At 35.0% G+C, this 22619-nt stretch overlaps 2 protein-coding genes across 4 annotated transcripts; one reads left to right on the top strand and one right to left on the bottom strand.

Annotated features, from left to right (window-relative positions):
- The first annotated feature begins 1516 nt into the window (after positions 1 to 1516).
- LOC122596627 lies at positions 1517 to 16259 on the top strand. 2 transcript variants are annotated; one of them, XM_043769237.1, is made up of 11 exons: positions 1517 to 1578; positions 5076 to 6897; positions 7179 to 7326; positions 7691 to 8125; positions 9189 to 9314; positions 13297 to 13479; positions 13581 to 13695; positions 13775 to 13873; positions 14724 to 14897; positions 15762 to 15815; positions 15931 to 16259. In XM_043769237.1, exons 2-11 carry the CDS (start codon positions 5316 to 5318, stop codon positions 15946 to 15948), a joined length of 2934 nt encoding a protein of 977 aa, XP_043625172.1. In that variant the 5' UTR covers positions 1517 to 1578; positions 5076 to 5315; the 3' UTR covers positions 15949 to 16259. The 2 variants fall into 2 exon arrangements, with proteins under 2 accessions (XP_043625172.1, XP_043625173.1); XM_043769238.1 differs by lacking the exons at positions 15762 to 15815; positions 15931 to 16259 and having other exon boundaries at positions 13775 to 13850; positions 14724 to 14842.
- A 920-nt stretch (positions 16260 to 17179) lies between these two features.
- LOC122595825 (probable disease resistance protein At4g27220) lies at positions 17180 to 22138 on the bottom strand. 2 transcript variants are annotated; one of them, XM_043768275.1, is made up of 3 exons: positions 22051 to 22138; positions 17945 to 20922; positions 17180 to 17438 (listed from the first exon to the last, which is right to left on the bottom strand). In XM_043768275.1, the coding sequence occupies exons 2-3, from the start codon at positions 20905 to 20907 to the stop codon at positions 17426 to 17428; spliced, it is 2976 nt and encodes a 991-aa protein (XP_043624210.1). In that variant the 5' UTR covers positions 20908 to 20922; positions 22051 to 22138; the 3' UTR covers positions 17180 to 17425. The 2 variants fall into 2 exon arrangements, with proteins under 2 accessions (XP_043624210.1, XP_043624211.1); XM_043768276.1 differs by lacking the exon at positions 17180 to 17438 and having other exon boundaries at positions 17941 to 20922.
- Positions 22139 to 22619: the final 481 nt, after the last annotated feature.

The following is a 22619-nucleotide window of genomic DNA, read 5'->3' as shown; positions in this document are numbered from 1 at the left end:
ACTTTTGTTAAAATTGCGTAAATGATCAGGTGTAAAGTTTTTAGTAAATTGTGAAGTTGCATTTTGGACGAAAATAGCGTCAAAATGGGTAAATGACCCAATGATGGTGTTCATGGGTTTTGAAACTAGTTGATGTTGTAATTATGTTAAAATGTGTCTATGTTGTTGTTGTCAATCTCTGGAATGTGTTTTAAGATGTTTGTTTTGAAATTTGAAGGTTATAAGTTTGATCATGTGTTGAAATGGTTTTAGGGTTGCTGAACTGATGCTCACTGTGGTGCAGTGGGGGTGGTTTTGCCCACTTTGAAGCAGTGGCAACCCACAGCCAGAATTGTTTTTCTTCCCACTGTGGCGCAGTGGGAGTGTGTCCAACCCACTGCGGCGCAGTGGGGCTTTTCAAATCTCGAGTCCGAGGTTTCCCACTGCGACGCAGTGGGGGTAAAAAAATAAAAATAAAAAATGTGTCGTGTTTTCAGTTATCGAGTCCGGGTCCTTTCACTTTTATCTCACCCTTTTGAAGAAATAAGGAACTGTTGTTTCTATTAAGGAAGTGATATCTAACTTGTGTATTACAAACAAATGATAAATCTACCATACATAAACATTATTATTTTGTATTGTATGCTGTAAAATTTATATATTATAATAAGGTAATTAAAAATAGTGATACCATTATCAATTTCCTTTCTAATAAAAGAGAATGAAAAGGTTTGAATGGTTATATGAGTTTTCAAACATAAACTTTTGACCTGTATTTCAAAAAGATGATGTAATTATCTAATAATTAGTTAACAATATTTTTAATCTAGAATTTAAAATGATACATATTTATTGATTCTAAAATCTACAACTATTACTGATCCAACATACAATATAATCATAGAATATAGAAGATTGAGATCTATTACTTTTCATGTTTAATATTTGATCAGCAGTCATGTTAAGTTTTGTAAATGTTTGTATTGATTTTAAATTTCAAAAGCATATATTACATGTTTTTTTTTTTTTTTTTTTCCTTTTTATTTTTATCAATGCAATATGTCTCATATGTTTTTGATTTTTATTATCCATTTGAATGGCTATAAATTATCCTATTAATCATAGTTAAAGTTGCTTTTAACAAGGTCTAATTTTTATTTTTGTCCTTTTTATTTGATTATTTTTCATTTTTATAAACATGATAATATTTTGCGGTTCAAAAGTTCCTAATTATTTTCATTCATAAGTGTAATGTGTAACTTTAAAATAAAACATATTTAAGTATGAAAAATTTAAATATCTTGTTAAGTTTGTCTAAATGTATATATTAATGTTTATTATTTTCATATTTAAAACTTAACTATTTTTAAATTCTTAATGCATAGATTTTTTGTTTTGATCATTATATATTACGTTGTCATAATATAGCAACACATTAATACAAGTGGAAAGCACCAGGAAACATACAATACATTAATACAAGTCAAGTCGCCTTTAAAAAACAAAAAGAGAAAAGAAAAAAAAAAAAAAATACCAACAACACATACAAGTCAAGTCCGCTCTTTACCTTCTCTTTTCAGACTGACTCAATATTTCAAGGTATATACATTAATTTGTTCATCATTAATAACTAAATTTTATGATATATATTTTATTTTGATGATCATGCTTCAGTACATAACATATCAATGTTAACATAATTTTATGCCTTAGTGTGTATCTTTTATGACCGCTTGTATATTTGTAAAGTATAAATGTATTATTATTATTATTATTATTATTATTATTATCTATACTATATTATAAAAGAAATAACCCTTTTATTTATGGAGTGTTAGAAAATATGTAATATTTTCAGTTAGGACCCTTTAAAATATTTCAGCATACACTACCCCATAACATTTACACTACCAATCATTTATTCTTTAATATATTTTCATTTAACCATTTACATCAATTATGCACACCACTCGACGCCGTCTCCACCACCAACACTCGCCCCTCACTATAACGGCATTGTCACGACCACCGCCGCATTGCGCGGGTAACGTGTAGTTATTATTATTATTATTATTATTATTATTATTATTTATATTGTTAATAATTTAGTGGATATGGTCATTATTTTGGAGTATCGAGTGTGCATGTGTATTCATTAAGTCATTGACATCTGGGATCCAAGTGGCTAGGGTCAAGGGGGTCTAGCCAGGGGTAGTGCCCTCGGTCCGATGAGGGAGTAAGGCATCACTGACTATGAAATCAGTGAGTTTAGGTGCTGGCTCACATACGTGAGTGTTCAGCTGATCAAAATTTGATTCATCAGTGACTTGGTTGATTAATTAGAGATTATAGACTTAAACTGATCGACTACAAGCTTAACTAACAGTTACCATATCACTGATAGTTATATGTGATTTTGCATATCACTTAATGGACAATTTTAAACGTGGTTTACATGACCCATGATGACTTAGTCTATAATCTCTTCAAGTTATGGAGGAAATTTATGGGGAGTTTGCGTTTAGTTGTGAACATTTTTATTTTCCATATTAGTAAACATGTTCTAATCTACTTGGTGGAGTGTATGTGAGTTATTTGTGTGTGGGGAGAGTTAAGGGTGCGTTAAGTGGGGGTCAACACTCTTTGTTTTCCATTTTTGTTTTCCAATAAAGCGTGGAAAACTGAAAACACGTTCAAATAATATTTTTCTAAAAATGCTTTCCATTAAAACAGAAAACACTGTTTTCCGCTATTCTGTTTAGTTGGGGAAAACACTCTTTGTTTTTCATTTTTGTTTTCCAATAAAACATGAAAAACAGAAAAAACGTTCAATTCACAGTTTTCCAAAAATGTTTTCCATGAAAACAGAAAACACTTTTTCCACTTTTCTATGGAAAATTAGAATCACTTTTTTTTTTAAATATTGTCTTTCACTTTTCATTTTCCATTTTTCAAATTTTGAAAGCCTCAAGTTGTTTTTCATTTTCTGGTTTTGAACACCTTTACAAAATTTTCATTTGTTTTCAAGAGATTAGAAAACTCTTTTCATTTTCTTGGAAAATTGAAAATGAAAAACTAGGAAACGTTTTTCACAATTAAACACGCCCTACTCTACTTTTAGGTTTCTAAAATTTGATAAGTGGGTAAAACTGTTTTGAGTGTTTTTGGATATTTTTTTTTGGAAAACTATAGTTTGATCTCGTTATTTGTTCCTATTTTTTCTTGGAAAACAAAAGTGGAGATAAGGGGTGTTTTCTTCAATTAAACGATCTTTCACCATTGTTGGTTTGTCTCTAGAAAAGAAAACAGAATATTTTAGATTGTAATATTTTAGATTGTATCTGTTTTCTTTTCTTAGAATCATGGTATCACTTTCCGAAAACAATAATTCAAACTCTATATGTATGGGTTTCACGATAAATTTTGGGAGAATAATCGTAAGAATCATAAATTTTTTATTTTGGCAGAAATCAAACTGCTTTCACTAAAGAGTATTTCGTGTTTGTGTACTAAAGAGTATTTCGTGTTTGTAGTACACAAACACGAAATACTCTTTAGTGAAAGCAGTTTGATTTCTGCCAAAATTAAAAATTTATGATTCTTATGATTATTCTCCCAAAATTTATCGTGAAACCCATACATATAGAGTTTGAATTATTGTTTTCGGAAAGTGATACCATGATTCTAAGAGATATCTGGTCAATTGAAGTCTATATCTCGTACTCGAGAACCATCACAATATATCTGTGCTATAAATACATGATTGGTTTAGTAAATATGATTAAATCAGTTTATACAGAGAATTTCATGTGGAGTTTAATGCTTAGCTATTAATTGTTCTTCAAGCAATTTTAGTATAAATTTGATCCACAAATGAAGGATGTCAAATTTCTCAAAAGGAGTAGATCAGCGAGGACACCCTTGACCCCGGGCGCCTTCTTGGCACCAACCATTGTCCACCTCACAAGGAATAGCTCCACACAACTCCCCCAGGGGCATGCTGGAGGCAGGGCTTGAACCCAAGACCTCCTTCTCTCACCCTCCAGTTGGCCTATGTGTTTTGCGGATGCAGGTACCAATTGAGCTTTGCTCAATTGCTTGGTTTAGTTTGATCATATAACAATTTCTGCTGTATTCGAGTAGTTTAAGAAGATCCGAGATGTAACAATGGTTTAGTTAGATCATTCAACAGTTTCTGCCAGATCTCAGTTTCATACTGTTGGACCTTCAGCCGTTTATGATCAGTTTTATGGCTTCATTTTTATATCTATAACTTCGAGAATCTTCTTCTTTTTTTTTTTTTTTTTAATATATTTTAGGTGTGTTTAAGTGTTTGTCAATTAAAATGTTAGGTTATAAAACTTAGACATAAATTGAAGGGTTGGAGGTAAAAATAGAATCAGTGTTATGTTCACTGCTATGCTGATGTGATAATGTAAAACTGAGATATGGGATAAAACTGGGTTTTGGGTTGGAGATGGTCTTCAACGTGTGCAGGATATTGGACACGGAAGGTAATTGATTGCCAGTCGAAAGAACTTCTTAGTTGGAAATTTCATTAGTTAATCACTGCTCTGAATCTAGAGGTGATTTGCACTCAAGCTATTCATAACCAACCTACTTGTGCATTGTTGGTTTTTGATATTTCAACTGGATATCCAGCAAATTGGTGTTTGATTCTCTTATAAAAAAATTCTTATCAAGTTAGAACTTTTCATTATAGGAAATGAAAGTGATTCATTTACATGAAAAATGAAATGGTGAGATATATTCTATATTATTGGTGTGTTTGTATGAATCAGTGTTTGATATTTACAAAACTACAAATCATTTCCCTAGTGGGAGCTATGAAATATTATTGTGATTTTTCGTTATATTATAATCAGTCCGTGTACAGTTTCCGTATGACATTACCCATCTGACCCCCTGCTAATAATATCCCTTCATACTGACATCCGCACAACCTTTGTTTGCAAAACATGGATAATATATATGTTGAGAACTCTTAAACAGGTGCAATGTCATATGTAGCATGTATTTGACAACCATGACACAAGAACCACCAACTGATGGTGTATCTGTTTTTCTATGTGCAGGAACTATTTAGGAAAAATCCCGATTTCCCAAACATATAATATACGTTAATAATGCAAGAGGGTATTACTTGATGATGCTTCATTGATGTACATTGGGCACACAGATGACTCAACAATAATAGATTTCTTGTTGATGTAGATTTCATAGAAGAAGAGGTTGGGGTTAGTGAGTATATACCCGATGATTAAATGAGAAATATTGTGTTTGCGTGAAGCCTGGCCCTAAGTTTACTAGGATCAATGGAGCGTTTAGCCAGGAATGGTTTGGATGGAGACGAGATGAACTTAAACAATTGCAATATCACTAGTTTGAGCTCAGAACTTTCTTTTTCCCCATATTTAGCAAAATTGTTCTTACAGGAGAACAATAGTTTGACAATGATACCTCCCTATTTCTTTCAGCATATACCAGTCCTTCAAGTACTAGATTTATCCCGTACAAGCATACAGTCTTTGCCTCCATCCATTTCGAGGTTATATTTACTTGAAAAACTTATCTTACAAGATTGTACTCTCTTAATGGAAGTACCGCCTGAAGTTGGAGCACTTAAGCGTTTGAAGCTGTTTGATCTCGAAGGAACTGAGCTTATGTATCTTCCTGAACAAGTTGGAAATTTAGAGACTTTGGAGTATTTGCGGGTATCTTTGTCAGCATGCGCAGATGACCAGAAAGATAGATATGGCATACAGTACATAATTCCTCGAATGATGATCTCCAAGCTCAGCAAGCTGAAGGAGTTAAGTATAAGTGTGGATCCAGAAGCTGAATGGTGGGAGGTTGAACTATTGGAAGCTATCATGGGAGATCTTCCTTTCTTACCAGAAATTAAAATTCTAAAGCTGTACTTTCCAACTGCTAAAGCATTGCAACAGTTCTTAAGGCTTGAAAGGTTTCGAGTGCCTATATTTTCAAGTTTATGGAATTATAGATTTATGATTGGTCACTGTGAACAGCTTCCATTTTCCGTGCAACTTGATATGGAAGAGAGTTTTCTGAAATTGGAGAAATGTGTGAAATACATGAATGGTGAAGGTTACACTAATGAAACTGCAGAGTTAATTAGAGATGCTGAAGCTTTGTACTTACGCCGTCATTGGAATGCTGAGAAGCTCTTGGTGTTTGACACAAGGAGGCTGAAATATTGTTTGTTAATGGAGTGCAATGAGTTGCAAACCCTGGTTGACCATGGGGATTTATATATACATGAAAATAGCTCAACAAGTCACAGTGAAGATGAAATACTTGGATCGCTGGAATTCTTGAGCATTCACTTCATGAAAAAGCTACAAAGGATTTCAAAGGGTCGAATTGGCAGAAATAGTCTATCATGTCTAAGGATCCTAGCCCTGCATACATGTCCCAAGTTGACTAGCATTTTTACAGGATGTTTGCTGGGTAATATGCAAAGCTTGACTGAACTTATCGTTGAAGACTGTCCTGAAGTTAAATGCCTTGTAGATTTGGGGGAGGTTAACCCTTGGAGTAATGGTCCATTTCTTGTAAGTTTGAGGAAGGTGTCACTTATAGACTTACCTGAGCTAGTAAGTATTTCTGACGGTGTTAGCATTGCACCACAACTGGATACTTTACTCATTTTTAATTGTATGAAGCTCAACTATTTATCTGACATGGAAATATCTAGTGGTACAAAGGTGATAAAAGGAGAGATTGAGTGGTGGGATGCATTAAAGCATGGTAAATTATCATGGCAGAATGTCTTTGTACCACTCAAAAGAGATGGAGGTTTGATGGATCAATTAGCAGAAGATACAAACTCGCTCAAACATTTCCTCGACCTTGAAATGATCCCATCGCATCATGGTAAATTTCATTTTGGTGAGGGTTTAATATGATATCTTTAAAGCTCTGTTTACTTTGATCGGGCATTTTTTTTTATTTATAAAACATGAAATTAAGTTGACATCTACACGTCCAACTTGTTTTATCAAGAGTCTTGAGTGTTCATTTGATTCAGTTCAAGTTCTATAATTCAGGTGTCCATACTTTCTTGATTTTTATGGTTAGAGGTGTTCAATATCTGTTTCCAGTGCTAATCTTAAAGTAACACGTAGATCAAAACTCATTAACGTATCATTACCTAGGGTGCAACTATGAGTCTATCAAGGAAGATCTGGAACATGTTGATCCAGTTCATACTGATAGTTTGCCATCTTCTAATGAAATCCAAAAAACTGAAGATACAGACTATGATAAGAAGGCTGTCAATCACCACCTTGATTCTGCTGTGAAGTAAGTCATATGTGTGTGCATTATGTTTGTTGTTACATGGTTGATCTAAATGCAGGTAAAATTGTTCATGGTTAATCTAAAAGAAGGCAAGGTAAAATGTATATATATGTACTTTGGTGATTATTTGAAAAAAGCATAGAAGTATTAATCATAATGGGAATTGTTATTTTGTTTTACTTGTTTAAGTTTATCTAAATGTTTCACTTTCACCAACTTGAAACCAAGGCGAATGTGACATGCCAATTTGTGACCCTTCTTACGACACCAAGAGGTTTTAAATTAGTTATGGTTTGACCTGACATATGATATGTGTGTAATCTGAAGATTAAAGGCAGGAACTAAAATACTACTCTTTAACCTGCAGAAGCTATTACAGATGCACAGGTTGCGAAGCAGAGAAACAAATCGAAAGATCTGATGATGACCCATCCACCTGGGAAAACTACGGAATTCATACTTGTCTCAGCCTTTCACTAGCCAGTGATTACACACGTGCAACCGAATCAGCATTAAGCATCCCCAGTTTTTCACCAGCCAGTGATTACAAAAGTGCGACCAAATTAGCATTAAGTATCCCCAATCTTTCGCTAGCCAGTGATTACACAGGTGCAACCAAATCAGCATCAAGCATCCCCTATCTTTCGCTAGCCAGTGATTACACAGGTGCAACCGAGTCAGCATTAACTATCTCCAAAAACAGTGGTCACTTATATATGACAAGAATCAGTGTTTCCTCAACTCCAGCAGAATCATCTTCTACCATCACTGATAATTCTTTTGGAGTGCACTTAACCAAGAAGTAAGTAATGACTTGTGTATCTATCAATTCTTTCAGTGGTTATAATGATCAGTTGCATTAGGTAGTTCAGTATAAAACTAAATTTTTTAATGGTTTTATTTTTTTCAAACCATAATACTCCTCTGGTTTCCTGCTTCCCATTTTTCCATCTCCCACTTTCTCACACAATACCACACCATCTCCCCTCTGGGCACACCACCATTAGACAAATACCACCATTCGCTTCTAGTGGATGTATGAAGATGACCTACCGATGCTTGAGATCCCATGCCGGTGTCGGGATTAAAGAGTAGGCGGGGGCGGAATCTCAGAGGAAACGGAGGCGGATGGGGAGGAGAGTGGCGGCGGAGTCATCGTTAGAATTGCCGGCGAAGTCTTCGTGAATGTAATTTCAGATTAGTGATTATTAATCGTCTCCAGATAAATTTTTCTTTATTGCAGTAACTTTGACTCCATGATTTTTTGTTTAAACATGATTCGGATTAGTGAAAAGTGATGTTGCCCAATAGAAACTTTGAATCAAGATGATTTTCTAATAGTCAACTGCTAGTCAATTTTATATCGTATGTGAAACCAGTGGTTTTTTTTTTGGAGAATTGGAGGATGCTTAAGATTATGTGGATTTCGAGGTTTACAAGGTCTCATTTAATGTTATGTTGATCTCTATTTCTATTCTGTCCCCTGTTCCAATTAAGATGTCTCTCTAAGCTGAGTTTAGTAGTAAACTTGCTTTTGGTTTGTCGGGACTATAAGTATTGTGATGTTTTTTTCCCGAGATATTGTGTTTGTTCCCAATTAATATTTTTTTCATAATGTACTCAAGGTGATGAATATCTTGTAACGATATGAATTATATAGAAACAAAAATAATGAAGATGATGAATGAAGTCTATTATAGTACAACTTTGCTCATCTTTGCATCCTCCAAAACGAAAACCTTTGTTCACATGTATACCTCGAAACCTTTTTATAGCTAAAGTTATTTATATGTGGTCATGTGGTTTCAGGTGCAATTTGGTGTTTTCAGGTGTACTAATTGCTGTAATGTGGTTTTATTGATCAGAAAACATAGAATCAAGTGGTCAATTAGAGTACCTGCGATTAGTAACAAGCTTGAGGATATACCTCCAGATGAATATTCCTGGAGGAAATATGGTCAGAAGCTTATTAAGGGTTCTCCACATCCCAGGTACTTTAGTTTGCTTTAAGTACTTTAAAATTTATAAGCATTTCAAATAATGGAATCCCAATTGTAAACTGGCCAAGCTTACAAATTGGTTATAACTTATTAACTCTTAGTAAAAATTTTTCTACTGAAAAATATCATAATTTATAATTTATCATATGCTTTACAAACATATACGTGACAACTAAACATATTGAGGGTTTGCCTCATAACCGGATCCTTTCATGTTAGTAGATTGCTAGGATGTCAGGGTAGACCTAGGTTTTATGTTGTGTTAGTGTTTTAACTATGTCAATGTAGTGCACCTTTTGATACCTTTTACCGTCATAAGTATTGGATACACATAATATAGGAAATTGCCATTAATATGTAAATGTGTTCAAGGCTGGAGGGCCTTCAGGGAAGACAGTTTCTTGTTCGGTTGCTGGCTCTCTTGGTATAACATCCATCTCCATATCATCATCCATCTCCATATCATCAGTTTCAGCACCAACATTAACGCTATCATCCATTTGTTCATCAATATTCAGCTCTTCAGTTTTGTCACTGCCATAATCTTCAGAACCTGGATCGTCCCGTCTAATAGTTAACACTGCCGGGAAGGACTATTCAAGATTTCTTATTATTTTCTGTTGAGCTTCACGTTGTTGCTGAGCAATTTCCCTTTCTTAATCAGCTTGCATCTTCATCTCACGCAGTTCTGTCTCTTGTTCTTCGAATGTGAGTCGTGCTTGAAGAGTGGCCAATAATGCTTTGTAGCAAAGTGGCATTGAGGAGATTTTGTAGTTCGTCCATGCTCGTGTTGCTTTCAGGTGAAATTGGTGGTGGTGATGTTGGTTGTGAAACATTGGGAGAGGTTGGTGGTGTTATTGGAAATGAAATGATGGGTGTTATTGTTCTTGGAGGTGGTGGTGTTGTTCTTGTGTACAGTCGGATGTGAGTGGGTGAAGTAGGTGGAGGTGTGGTACGAGTTGGACGATTCAGGAAGAGAGCCTTTTTAGAATCAGGAATGATTGGTCTTTGTTTATGTTTGGGAATCTTTGGAGATGGATCAATTGTTTTTCCCCCTTAATGACTCTAATTTCATCAGCAGTAAGATTGGAAGTATTAAGCAAAACAGGACCCGACTGAGAAGTCGTTGACACAACAGCTGGTTCAAGTGATTCAACAGTGTGACCAGAAGGAATCACAACTTCCCCTGGATCCGACGGTTGATTATGGGGCTTTACAATCTTCATCCTGCTCCAAGGAAAACTCCCGAAGGTCACCTCCCTGAAGACTTTCAGTGTCAAGGGAATCCACATCGGGGTAACTTAGATTGCCCGTTAACCCAATAGACGAAGTCTGAATGCCTGCGTTCAAAGTTGACATGATGTTCAATGGCAGGATTTCTAAGCAATCCTCGAGACAAGAGTAAATCTTGAATCTCTATGCTAGTTCCGGCTCCCCCACTCAGATGAGCAGCTTGAAGTGCCCTTTAATGGGTTCTAGACTCTGGTGCATGTGACAAAAAAAGGAATTTGGGACATGTACTTCCACAAAAAGTCACCCCTAATTTCCAAAGAAATCAGTGGTGAAGGACATGGCTTTGTCCCATAGATAAATGCAACTAATTCTTCTTGAGAAGAATCAGTGCGACAATCGATATTCGGTGCATGCGAGAGATGGGAGATCTCATTTTCTAACCTAGAGGTGTCAGCCCGGTGTTTTAAAGTGGTTTCATCCTTCGAAGGGCCGACCAACACTTTCTTTATGCCCCGTACCTAGCCCATACCACTTAGCCTCTTTGGTATTTTTGACTCCTCCCTCAATTCGACCTTATTCCTTTGGTATTTCAAATATATCATCAAAGAAGGATGCAGAAGAGTGAGTATTTGATTCAGACTCTGGCTCATGTTGAGTTTTTCTTTGTTTAGATGAGTAGCCTGTCTTGCGAGCCATGGATTTCATTCTGCCTTAAAATATCTTGGCAGACGGTGAAGAAGAATGTTCTGACTGAGAATTAAGGTGAGGTTGTACAGGAGATGAGATATTTTTGGGAGTGGCAATTCATTAAGTGGTGGTAAAGAAATTGATGAATCTTGGATATTCGGGTGAGGTGGTGTTTGTGGTTTTTGTTGATGTTGTTCTTTCGAAGTTCATTTATCACATTGCAGAATTTGGTGTAGATCTCGGCTAATGGCTCATCTTCCTTCTGTTTGGAAGGCATTTTTGGTTCTTGTTTGGATGGCATCTTCGAACCTTCCATATGTTCAGTGACTTCATCCCAAATGGCCTTACCAGTTTTATACAAGTCGACGTTGTTAAAGATGTCATCTACAATGGCTTGCATGAGATAAGACTTTGCAAGTTTGTCAACATTGGCCCTGTTCTTTTGGGTAACAATGTAACATTATATTGTGAGGGGGTAAGGACAGTTTCAGTGCCAAGCTGAGTAAAGACAGCTGGGCCTTCTTTGAAGGATTTCAAGATGAGTTCACCCAAGTCTTGTCGATTTATGAAATCTGTGAACCTTTGTTCCCATTGGTAAAATGATCCACGAAAGAAAACTGGTGGTCGAGCATCTGAACCCAAAGAAAGAGCATCTCTGGTAGTAGACATGATGAGATAAGCAATAATAATTCACAAGTTTGAAAACTGAGTTTGAGAGAAACTCGGATTTAGAACTTGGAATAAATTGTAACTGTTGAAGAAGAAATTTAGTTTGGTGAAACTCGGATTGAGTACTTAGAAAATTTAAAGGTTCCTCTTAATGAAAGAGAAAAAGGTAACTGATCTGAGTTTGTGAGAAATTCAGTTTTGAAACTAAACAACCACACAGAAACCAACCAGTACAAAGTACAAAATCTAACTGAGAATGTAAATCCGAGTATGTAGAAACTCGAATTTGGGACTTAACCACCACACACTCAAGCCAACTTAGAATAAAATTAATATAATATTCTATCCGAGAATGTAAGAAACTCGGATTAAACACTTGGAATTTAGAAGCATAAGAAAGACAAAAGATAACAAGGACAAAGAAATTTAAATGTGAGACACGATCTGAGTTTCAGGTGAGTAACGGTTGGTGATGTCGGAAAATATTCCTTCTGGCAGGTACGATGTACTTTTTGTCCCCTTTTACTATTTGTCTTCTAGTAAAACCGAGTTTGTAAAGACAAACTCATTTTTTGAAATGCGATCCGAGTATCACAAATTTGATGAAAAAACTTAGATCTAAGCTATGGATTCGATGTTTTTGTCAAGGAAAGTGAAGATTAAGCTATAGAAAGATGATCTAAACATATCTAAATAAGATCAACTACAAAAGAAAGTAAGAAGCAAAAAATAATGAGATTTAAGAGAGGAAGGTACGAAAAATCGAGAACAAACTCAGTTTTGAGAAAATGATTAAAACGAGATCAAATCATGAATTTCCAACGAGATGAAACAAAATCACCCATAGATGAGCTAATGGATCGCTGATACACTGATTTTGCTCTGATACCGCATGTAAAACATAGAAGTTCATGATTACATGTATATATGTAAATCGTATGTGTATATGTGTGTGTTGAGAGAGAAATATGAGTGAAAGGATGTTTGGTATCAAAGAGTGTGAAAGGTTTCACAAAATAGGGGATGAGGGGCTATTTATACATACCTACCTAGACATTTACATCTAGCCCCCTCATCAAACAAAAGTATTTAATTACATCAAAACATTACAAATCAAATACTATAAATAATATCTAATAGTGACGTTCCGTGTCCCCCCACCCATGTTGTATAATCAGTTTCTAATATAAAATAGGGATTATTATTGGGCTGAGATGAGACGAGGGCATCACAAGTTTGGGCTGAGGGCATTATAAGAACATATGGGCTTTTACAAAAAATTTAACACTAGTAGTTTTTTTTGCTGCATCAAGGGCATTACCCCCACCCACCCACCAACATTACATTACATTCTCCCGTGTAACTTAGTTGGATTTGTCATCAGGGTTTATTACAGGTGTATCAGCATTAGAGGTTGCCCAGCAAAAAAATACGTCGAAAGGAGCTTGGAAGATTTGACAATGCTCATAGTCACATATTCAAATGAACACAACCACAGTAAGGCTTACTCCGAAATGCATACTTCTACGATCACTGATAATTCTTTTGGACTGGACTCTACAAAGAAGTAAGTAATAACTTGTGTATCTATCTATGCTTTCAAAGAAATAATGTATCAACTTAAGCATGCAAATCTAACTAAACAATATGAATGTTACTTTTATGAAGAATGAGTGGCAGTGCTAGTATCCCAAGGTGGAAGCAACAAGCGGATATGATTAGATCCAGAATTTTTCCATCTATACAGATTCCACCTTCATCTAGCATCCCTTCCAAGCCAAATGTAATTATTTCAAAATTTTATTTTCCGTCTTTCCAGCCATTTCTCTCCTTTCTAAATCTTTTGTTTTCAATATAAACAGATTATAATATCAGAGGTTGCGGAAAATAGCAGCACGGATCTCCCATCACCTAAGAAGACAGCCCAAAATGTAAAAGGTAGTCTTTTGTCATTTTCTAAGGTATGATGTTATATCTAACCTCTCTTCTCTTTTCGTATGTGTATTGACATGACTACCTCATGTGATATTCATGTAATAATATAAGTCAGTTGAAGATTTCTTTTAACAAATCCGATGATCTCATTCTTAGCAAATTGAATTTGCAACGTAAGGTCTGGAACTAGACACGTTTAGTAATACTGAATTTGGAAATAGCAATTCTTGTCCCTTCTGCCAATTTACTGGTGGATATGCATTTGAAATTATCTCGCAAGTGGATTGATGGATAAGATTACAAGAATTAGTTTCCGGGCTTTCTTCATTAGGTCCTTTAGTTGGCCTTAATGAGTTGCATTTCTCAGTTCCTTTACCCGGTTTTCTAACATATTCTTTGAGTTTCTGACTCATATGATACATTCATCATCTTTCTAGTTAATTGTTCTCTATTGAAAAGAGAAATATGGGTATCGTTGTTATTGCAAAGGCTTGCTATTCATGTAGACCATATAATTCTACCGTACAAATAAGTTTTTTTAGAAGAAGGAATTTACTTGGATCTTCTTTAACCTAGTTCTCGTGAAATGAAAAAAGAAATGTGTGCAATAGAGAACATTTATGGACTGAAAACAGCAGAAGTGAAGTTTACTAAGCACTGTTTCTGGAGGGATTGTTTGAGTGACAGAACAATACTTGTATTTAGACACTCAACGGTCTGCCCAATTACAGATTTAGTATTTCTGCTTGTTTGTCAACTATTTCATGCAATTATTGCTTACAAAACTAACAGGTGGTTACATGCTTTTAATTTTGCGTAACTCCTTGTGTGATATTAACTTTCAAGGACAATTTTTATTGTGTTTTCACTTTTCAGAAAAGAAACACGGGCTTGACGGACAAAATAACTGAGCTGCATCACGTAGTTTCACCTTTTGTAAAGATGACCAATGTGCAAGATATAGATGATTCCGAAGCTTCGGATATGTCCAACTCTGATCATGAGGTGGATGATTCTGAAGCTCTGGTTATCTCCGACTCTGATCATGAGGTACATCCTCAACTTTTTTAGAAACTTACGAGAAAGTAGTTGGGATCTTGCCTCCAATCTTCAAAACAACCACAAAGCTAAATTGTACAAATTGAGATTGGAACATCAACAAATTGCACTGGAAAATATTTCAAAAGCAGAACAAGATGCTCTTCATAAAGTCCATGCATTTGTTGATGGAATTCATGCAAATCTAGGTTCTAAAGATAGTGAAAATCAAACTATTGAGGGTTAAAAAACTTCAATTGATCATTGGAAGAAACTTTATGAAGCAAATTACTCTTCAGGGCTCCAATTACATTATCAAAAACTTGATGCTCTTGAAAAAGTAAAAGTTGCTGATTCTTTCAAAGATGCATTAGAAAATAAATGCAAACTCTTGGAAGAAAAAGTTTTAAATTTGCAATCAAAATTGACTCTCTTAGAACATGATGGTTTTCTGTATAAAAAAATATGAGACTCTTCTCAATGGACGTAATTATATCATAAAAAAATTTCTAAACTTTTATGATAAAATTATAAATCGGAAGATGATTTATAAAAAAGAGGTCAAATGATCCTACCATTTTTCTAAATTAACATAGCGTTCAAGTATTATAACCCAAGAGAGGGAATTGGGAATTGGTTATTGGGTATGATAATCCTCAATATTTTGATCAAGCTACTCGTTGATGCCCAGAATTGTATGATAAAAAAAAAAAAGGATTACGGAGTTAGTCAGTTAGTCAATAAGTAAAATTCCTTGTATATAAGCCCAAACCTTTTGTATATAAGATATCAAGCACTTGCTTGTGTGCATGTGTCTTTCTGAATGTTTATCTATGAAACTTATGGATCTTGTTTGCTTTTTTGTTATACTAACAGGTTCTCGTACCCCCACACAAAATGCAAGGGGGCCCAGTAGAGCTACAGCAGCAGGTAGAAGTAGACACTTAAATTCTTGAATTTACATTTTCCCTTGTATTTCAATTTCGTATGAAGATGTTTGATCATGAAATATACAACATAATCAAAATCAATGGTATCTGTGCAGGCTTTGGAGCAGGACTAAGAAGTAAAGAGCTACGTTTGGTACTTGATGCTATATGGGCCAAACTTATCGAAAGACAAAGATAGTTCAAACAATTTACATAGACAGAGGTAGTTAATTATTTGTTTGGTAATGTTTTTTTTATAAAAAAGATTAATCTGGTAATGTGTAACTTCATCAGATGTTTTAAAGACTACAATATTGTGCATGCATTATTTCTTTTACAGTATAATAGAACATCTTGTACCATGTCATATGGCTCCACACCAGTTGATACGGTTAATATGACATCAACTAGCATTTTATGTGTCCGTATACATGTTTGTTGTGTATCATATCAGTTTGCAATGTTTCATGCAGTTCTTTTTATCAATTACATTATTGTTTTCAAGCACATCATGCATATATCACCAGTTCACTCGATTTTCTTATCATTTGTTAACAATAATAATCATATTGATGCACCATTTTAGTTTTCAAGTTACAAAAGTCCACGTTAGTTTTTTTTTTCGATATTAACAATCTTTTCCGTATAAATAATCAAACCGCACTCTGCCAACACATGGAAGGGCCATGGCAAATATGTGGCTGAGATATTGGCATGACCCATATCTTAATCCTTTCACATCCACAATTTCATGTGATCCTCGCCGGTCGGTTTCTCCTGTGTGATCGATTAAGTAGCTTTCAACTTATCAGGTAGGGGACCAATCGTATGCAAGATATGGGATATCATAGCTCAGTGCATCTAACCTGGAAGGGGAGTCCAAGGATTTGACAACTATTCATGACATTTCTAAAATTTTGAGTTTTTGTCAATCATGGTGGCCAAGCTAGCCAGAATTATTCTGATATTAAGGGTCGCTAATTGTTTAATTAGGAGAGGCCAAATGGAAAAAGACATGTAAGTTTAACCTTTGGGCTAAAAACTAACCTAAGAAGTTGTGTTGGTAAGAGGGGCTAAGCACCTTCTAGGTCGGCCTCTGCTCTCACCTTCGATTTCCATCAACTTCTTTGACACATCTATCAATCTTTTTAACTGTTCAAAGTTTTAATATCTTAATAAAGACGAGTTGAGGTTATATATTACCTTTAGGTGGAGAAAATTTTGACTATATAAAATAGCGATGCCAACAAAAACACCCCCAACTGATTGTTTAAAGATGAGCCACATTCAAGTTTCAACTTATATTTCATGTATATTGACTTTAAGCCAGTAAGAGACTAACAGTTCGTACAATTACTAACTAAATGCATTAGAACTGGTTCCAAACAGAGCCATCAACTATATAAATTTGCCGAATAAAAGAGATGCATACAAGATGTCCCAACCAAGATTATACAAGTAGTAAACTGTTGACACACACTTTTTGCTATTTATTTTATACAGTACAACAATGTAACTACAAACAAGTAAAGAGAAATGATTTTAACTCCATATAGCAGCAATCAGTTTTAAAATAGATACTAATTACATCTGCCCGGCCTTGAGAGATTGCTATGCTTGTTGTCTGAAATTGGTAATGCAAACAAACAATAGCAGGTTAGCACATTAATGATATATGGAACATTCGAAACACCTTCATATCAACTTATTGTAAAGGCTAATGGTACAGTGACGGACTGATTAAGTCCTGATCAAGTAAAGCAATAAAATATAGATTTAATCCATCTGAGACAGCTATTGGGTCAAAGCTGTATAGCAGCAACATAGGATCATAGTAAAAAGATAAAACGATTGTTTATTAAGCAAACATGATATGAATTCATAAAAATGCAATTTTCCTAACAGGAAAGCAAAACATATATAGTAGAAAACAACAACATAAATAAATTAATTAACATGAGTAATTCAAGTAAAAGAATAGTTCTTTTTGGATGATTCAAATAAATTAACGACTAGCCTAGATGTGCCAAGGATCCAGTTTAGGACTGACGGATATGAAACATAGAGTAGTACGTGATATACTTTTAAAGCTAAACAAGAATATGCTTAGATCGCCAAAAAGAAATCTACCTGAAGAAACAGCGTCTGCTAAGTTGTTCTTTGACATAAGAGTCTGGCCATTTTAATGTCTCCCACCACTCTTCCTCTACTTCAACGCTCTGAAGCTGCATTATGTTGTTGCTATCAAAAGGCAACTCTTTCAATGAAGGACAATTATGTATCCTTAAGATCTCTAAGGAAGTGCACGAACATATCTTTTGCAAACTTAGCATGTTACAAAGAATTAACGTATTTAGTTTTGGGAAAGCACATGGGCCAATATCTTTAGAGCACATAACAATCTCTTCAACCTTCCAACAATCTTCTACTTCTAGATATTGGAGCTCTAGTAGATGTTGAGCTACAACATTGCAAAATACAACGGTCATCATTGGGCATTTGGATAGAACTAGAGTCTTGAGTTTAGAGAGGCTTCCAAGTTGTACATGGCCCATTAAAAAAGTTTCCAGTTTCGGCATGTATTTTGCATCCAACCTTTCCATGTTAGGCCATAATGATAGGTCATATGTATGACTCCAGTTAACAATTGTCTTCATTTGGTTGCAACTTTGAATTAGACATCCTTGGACATTTTCCATGCTTTTAATGACATTTCTTGATAGGTAATTAATGTCATTGTGGTTGGTCAACTCAAATGCATGTACTTTGGTAAGTACTTCATTAATCACATCATCTTGGCCCATTCCATTGTGATATTTTACATACCTATCATAACGGTAAAATTCAGGAATTTCAGGGCCATGAGCCATGAAGTAACCAATGTAAACTTGAAATGAACGTGTCTCAAGATCTTTCCTTCGCTCAAGAAAGCTTCTAAGATGGTGTTCTTTGGGCACGTAGATCTTCATAGTGTCGTCTACAACTTGTATGATATCTATAACTCTGTTGTGAAAACGAAATTGGAAAGAAATCAACATTGGCAAGGTACTAACCTTTTCAACTACATCTTCAATTAAGTCATTACACCAGTCTTCCATTTCTGAATCTACGTCAATGATTAGGTCTTCAAGTCCTTGCAACTTAAAAATCACATCATTGTTATCTTTAGTTGACATGGTGAAGGATACTAGCAAACGTCTCATTTGAGTTAACCCTTCAATCTCATAAGGTAATTTAGCAACTCCAGTGCCACGAATATCAAGCACTTCAAGAGACTTCAGTTGTCCTATGAAACCAGGAAGCTCCTTTAACACGGTACAACCATTAAGATAGAGAACTTTAAGATTTGACAAATGGTTTATTGATGATGGAAGTGCAACTATCTCTGTCATGTAAAGATCTAAAACCAGAAGGCTACACATGTGTTGAAAGAATGAATCGGGAATCTTCTTATGCTTCGAATATTTTTGAACAAAAAGTGTGGAAAGTTGGGAGGAATGGGGGGCATCAGGAAATCTATCAAGTGAATTGTTAGCCAAAGAGATCCATTCCTTATCTGTCCATAAATCCACACATGCGCGCTTTGGTGCAACAACATTAACTTTCTGTGTTGCATCACTAGTCTTCACCAAACACCTATCCTTCATTTCTTCGGACAAAATATTTAATGCTGTCGCTCTGATCAATTTATGCATCCTTACGTGTTGTCCTGACTCGCCTTCCTCAAGTAAAATTACATTTTTGAGGTGACGTAGTATATTCCGCCCACCAACTTTTGTACCATAACCACTTTTAAGAAAATTTTCAGCTGCCCAACAATCCAATAGTCTCTCAGTGGAAATTTCTGTGTCCTCTGGATACAAGGCACTATAAAGAAAACACGGCTTTTGTTCAACATTTAAGTGATCACAACAAAACTTCAGCAAGTCTTTCATTGGATCATTGTTTCCCTTCTCCGGCCACCTTCTTAACATTTGTAATCCATCACTCCAACTTATCTCATTGATTTCACTCTTTTCTATTGCTTTGAAGATACGTGCTGCCATCTTTATCATCAATGGATGCCCCCCACATAAAGAGACAGCTTTGAAAGTCGTGCGTTGAAGTTGTGCCTTATTTTTGATATCATTGGGGAGAGCCAATAGCCTATCAAACATGTTCCATGATTCACTTTGAGATAACTTCTTCACTTCAATGTTGGAACATGATGGAAGCCGAACATGCCGATATTTTGTTGTCATGACTATCTTGCTACCTTTTGCACCACTAGGAATACCAATCATATCTAAATCTAGTTCTGCCTTGACATCATCCAAAAGTAGCAAATACTTTACGGCTTCTAGTTCCTCCTTTATTCTCATAGCAATTTTAGAAACATCTTTGATGCCTTCTGTTTCCACCATCAGTCTTTCTGCAATCACATGTTGCAGCATCTCTGTACTTAAATTCTCCTTGTTATTCTCCTCACCCGAAACTGTCACCCAGATTACTCTTTCATACATACTGGCAACTTTTTCATGGTTATTCAAATTTTGTAGTATCGTTGTTTTTCCTGCCCCTAACATTCCTAGCACTCTGATTGCTTTAAGATCTTCATTTGGCAGATCTTGAAGTATTTTATCCAATACGCCTTGAAGGGTAGGGATATAAGAGATATCTGGGGTAGTCATCTTTACTACTCGCTCAACAACTTTGCGAACCAAAGTATCCGCCAATTGATTACCCTCCATCCCAAGTTCACATATATCTAAGCAAATGCTTGCCAACTCTTTGCTCAACTTTGACCTGGGAATGACATGAATCCATGTTGAGCTTTCTTGTTTCTCTGTGAACCTCCTTTCAAGTTTTCGTGCAACCGTTTCCACAGCCCTCACCCTATGAAACCAGTTGTCCATGGTCCGCTTCTTTGTTGACATATATCTGGAGGTTCTATCTTTCAAGTCATCCCTCAATGCACAAAGGGTCTTCATTTTCGCCTGAAAGCATGAATAGTTCTCATTCATACTTATCGAAGCTTCCGTCATTCGTTGAATAGAATCCCATACTGTCTCACCAGTCTTTGGCAGCACAGCTGAAACTACCTCCTCGGCCATCAAACCGCTAAGAACCTATAATTTAATCAGTAAGTTGGGCTTCTGAAATATAAAAACTTATGTTCATTTTTTGGTTTACAAATGCACACCAAAAATCAACCCGCAAACCCAAAATTTCATGTGAATGACTACAAGTTACCCAAATCATCTATGTAACGCATGTTATAAATGGCATGTCCCCAAAACATGGCTCCAAATTAGACTACGATCTTCGTACTATTACTTTTATAGAAAATAGTAGGTCTTCCGTCCCAAATTAATGTCACAATATACTTTTAGATTATGCAAAAGTTTATACCAAAATATATCTTAGTTCATTGAACAGTCAGGTTAATTATCGCTTCAGAGTTCAGACCAGAGGAAATAACATACAGAGTATGAGCTAACATAGTAACATCTACAGGTCACAGACCCTACATATTGCATGACTCCAGATTTGATCCTTAATCATATATACTTACAAAATAACCTTCTATACTTTTTGGAGGTTTTTTTTTTCTTTTAAAATTCCTATGTTCTATCCGTTCTCTGCCATCATACGTTTTTAATTCCTCTTTAGGTCATTGTAAGTTGTCAATTTGCCCTATTTGCATCATTATATTACTGAACCCTTTTTTGTTTTGTGTCTTCCAGGATGATGTAAATGAAACAATTTGCCAACTTATAATTTCACCTAAACGAAATAAGAAAAATAGGATAGTCTCGAATGGACAAAACAAAAAGTACAGATGGAGTTGACAAAAAAGCTCTGCAACCCGTTTAAATTTCATAAGCTTAGAAAAAAAAAATGGTCCATGTGTCTAAATTAACTTAAGTACATAACTTCATATAATCATATACGCCTAACAAATAAGATTAGAACAAACATTTTGCTATCTTTGTTCTATAGAATAATAAACGATGAACTTGAGCTATTGAAAGACCGAAAATTAACAAGATGCTTTTAAGTCGAGTTCAAATAGTCACTCCTTAATCAAGAATTTAAGATCAACTTACTTATTTAGTGCATACTAAAATTCTTATAAAAACAAATAACAGAAGATAAACGTAATATTTTCATACAGACAGACTATAAATACTAAGGAAAATAATGAAAACTCAAATCATAATTTATCGAAATGTTTGAGTTCAAGCTGTGGATACCTGACTAAATAGGCATGCCAAAATCCATGTTTCAATCCATCTGATGAAATGTTTTTGAGGGACTTTTATTCACAAAATGCTTTTAGGTTGGTGCAAATGAAATTAGTAAAGACTATCCGACGACCAAGACTTAGCATATGAGTTGACTGACTTTTTCATCACTAGAAAGCGACACCATATATGTAGGAACCATTTATCCTTTTCATCTCTAATTGTTATTTTCTTTTTCTCTTTAACATTTCATCTTTAAATTTAGAGTAGATTACTTTTTCAATGAATGTATTCATCTAAAGTATCATTACACATAAATTCATAAATTACTTAAAATATTTTAATGTCAACTTTTCTTTGTCGTTTTGGTGGGTTGATTTTTTTTTATGTTTTCTCCCGAAGTTGTTTTTTGTTGTTTCCAAATCGCATGTTTGACTCCACAATATCATAACTATGTAACTCATATGTTTGCAGCGATTTCTTTTTAACATTCTGATGTAACTTTTAATACATTCGTACTCTAATCATAAATACACCTCTTATCACTAGACTAATGAGTAATGAGAAACTTGTGTTAT

The sequence above is a fragment of the Erigeron canadensis genome, chromosome 4, assembly GCF_010389155.1.
Source record: "Erigeron canadensis isolate Cc75 chromosome 4, C_canadensis_v1, whole genome shotgun sequence".
Taxonomy (NCBI): domain Eukaryota; kingdom Viridiplantae; phylum Streptophyta; class Magnoliopsida; order Asterales; family Asteraceae; genus Erigeron; species Erigeron canadensis.
Note: the sequence above shows the minus strand (reverse complement) of the source record. Positions and strands in the feature narration are given on the sequence as shown.

What these genes read in the sequence shown, in the direction of transcription:
- LOC122596627 (XM_043769237.1), top strand. Translation starts at nt 5,316, where the DNA reads ATGGAGCGTTTAGCCAGGAATGGTTTGGATGGAGACGAGATGAACTTA. An exon ending in CACCTTGATTCTGCTGTGAA is followed by an intron (nt 7,327 to 7,690) that starts GTAAGTCATATG and finishes TTTAACCTGCAG; the next exon opens with AAGCTATTACAGATGCACAG. An exon ending in GCATCCCTTCCAAGCCAAAT is followed by an intron (nt 13,696 to 13,774) that starts GTAATTATTTCA and finishes CAATATAAACAG; the next exon opens with ATTATAATATCAGAGGTTGC.
- LOC122595825 (XM_043768275.1), bottom strand. Translation starts at nt 20,907, where the DNA reads ATGGCCGAGGAGGTAGTTTCAGCTGTGCTGCCAAAGACTGGTGAGACA.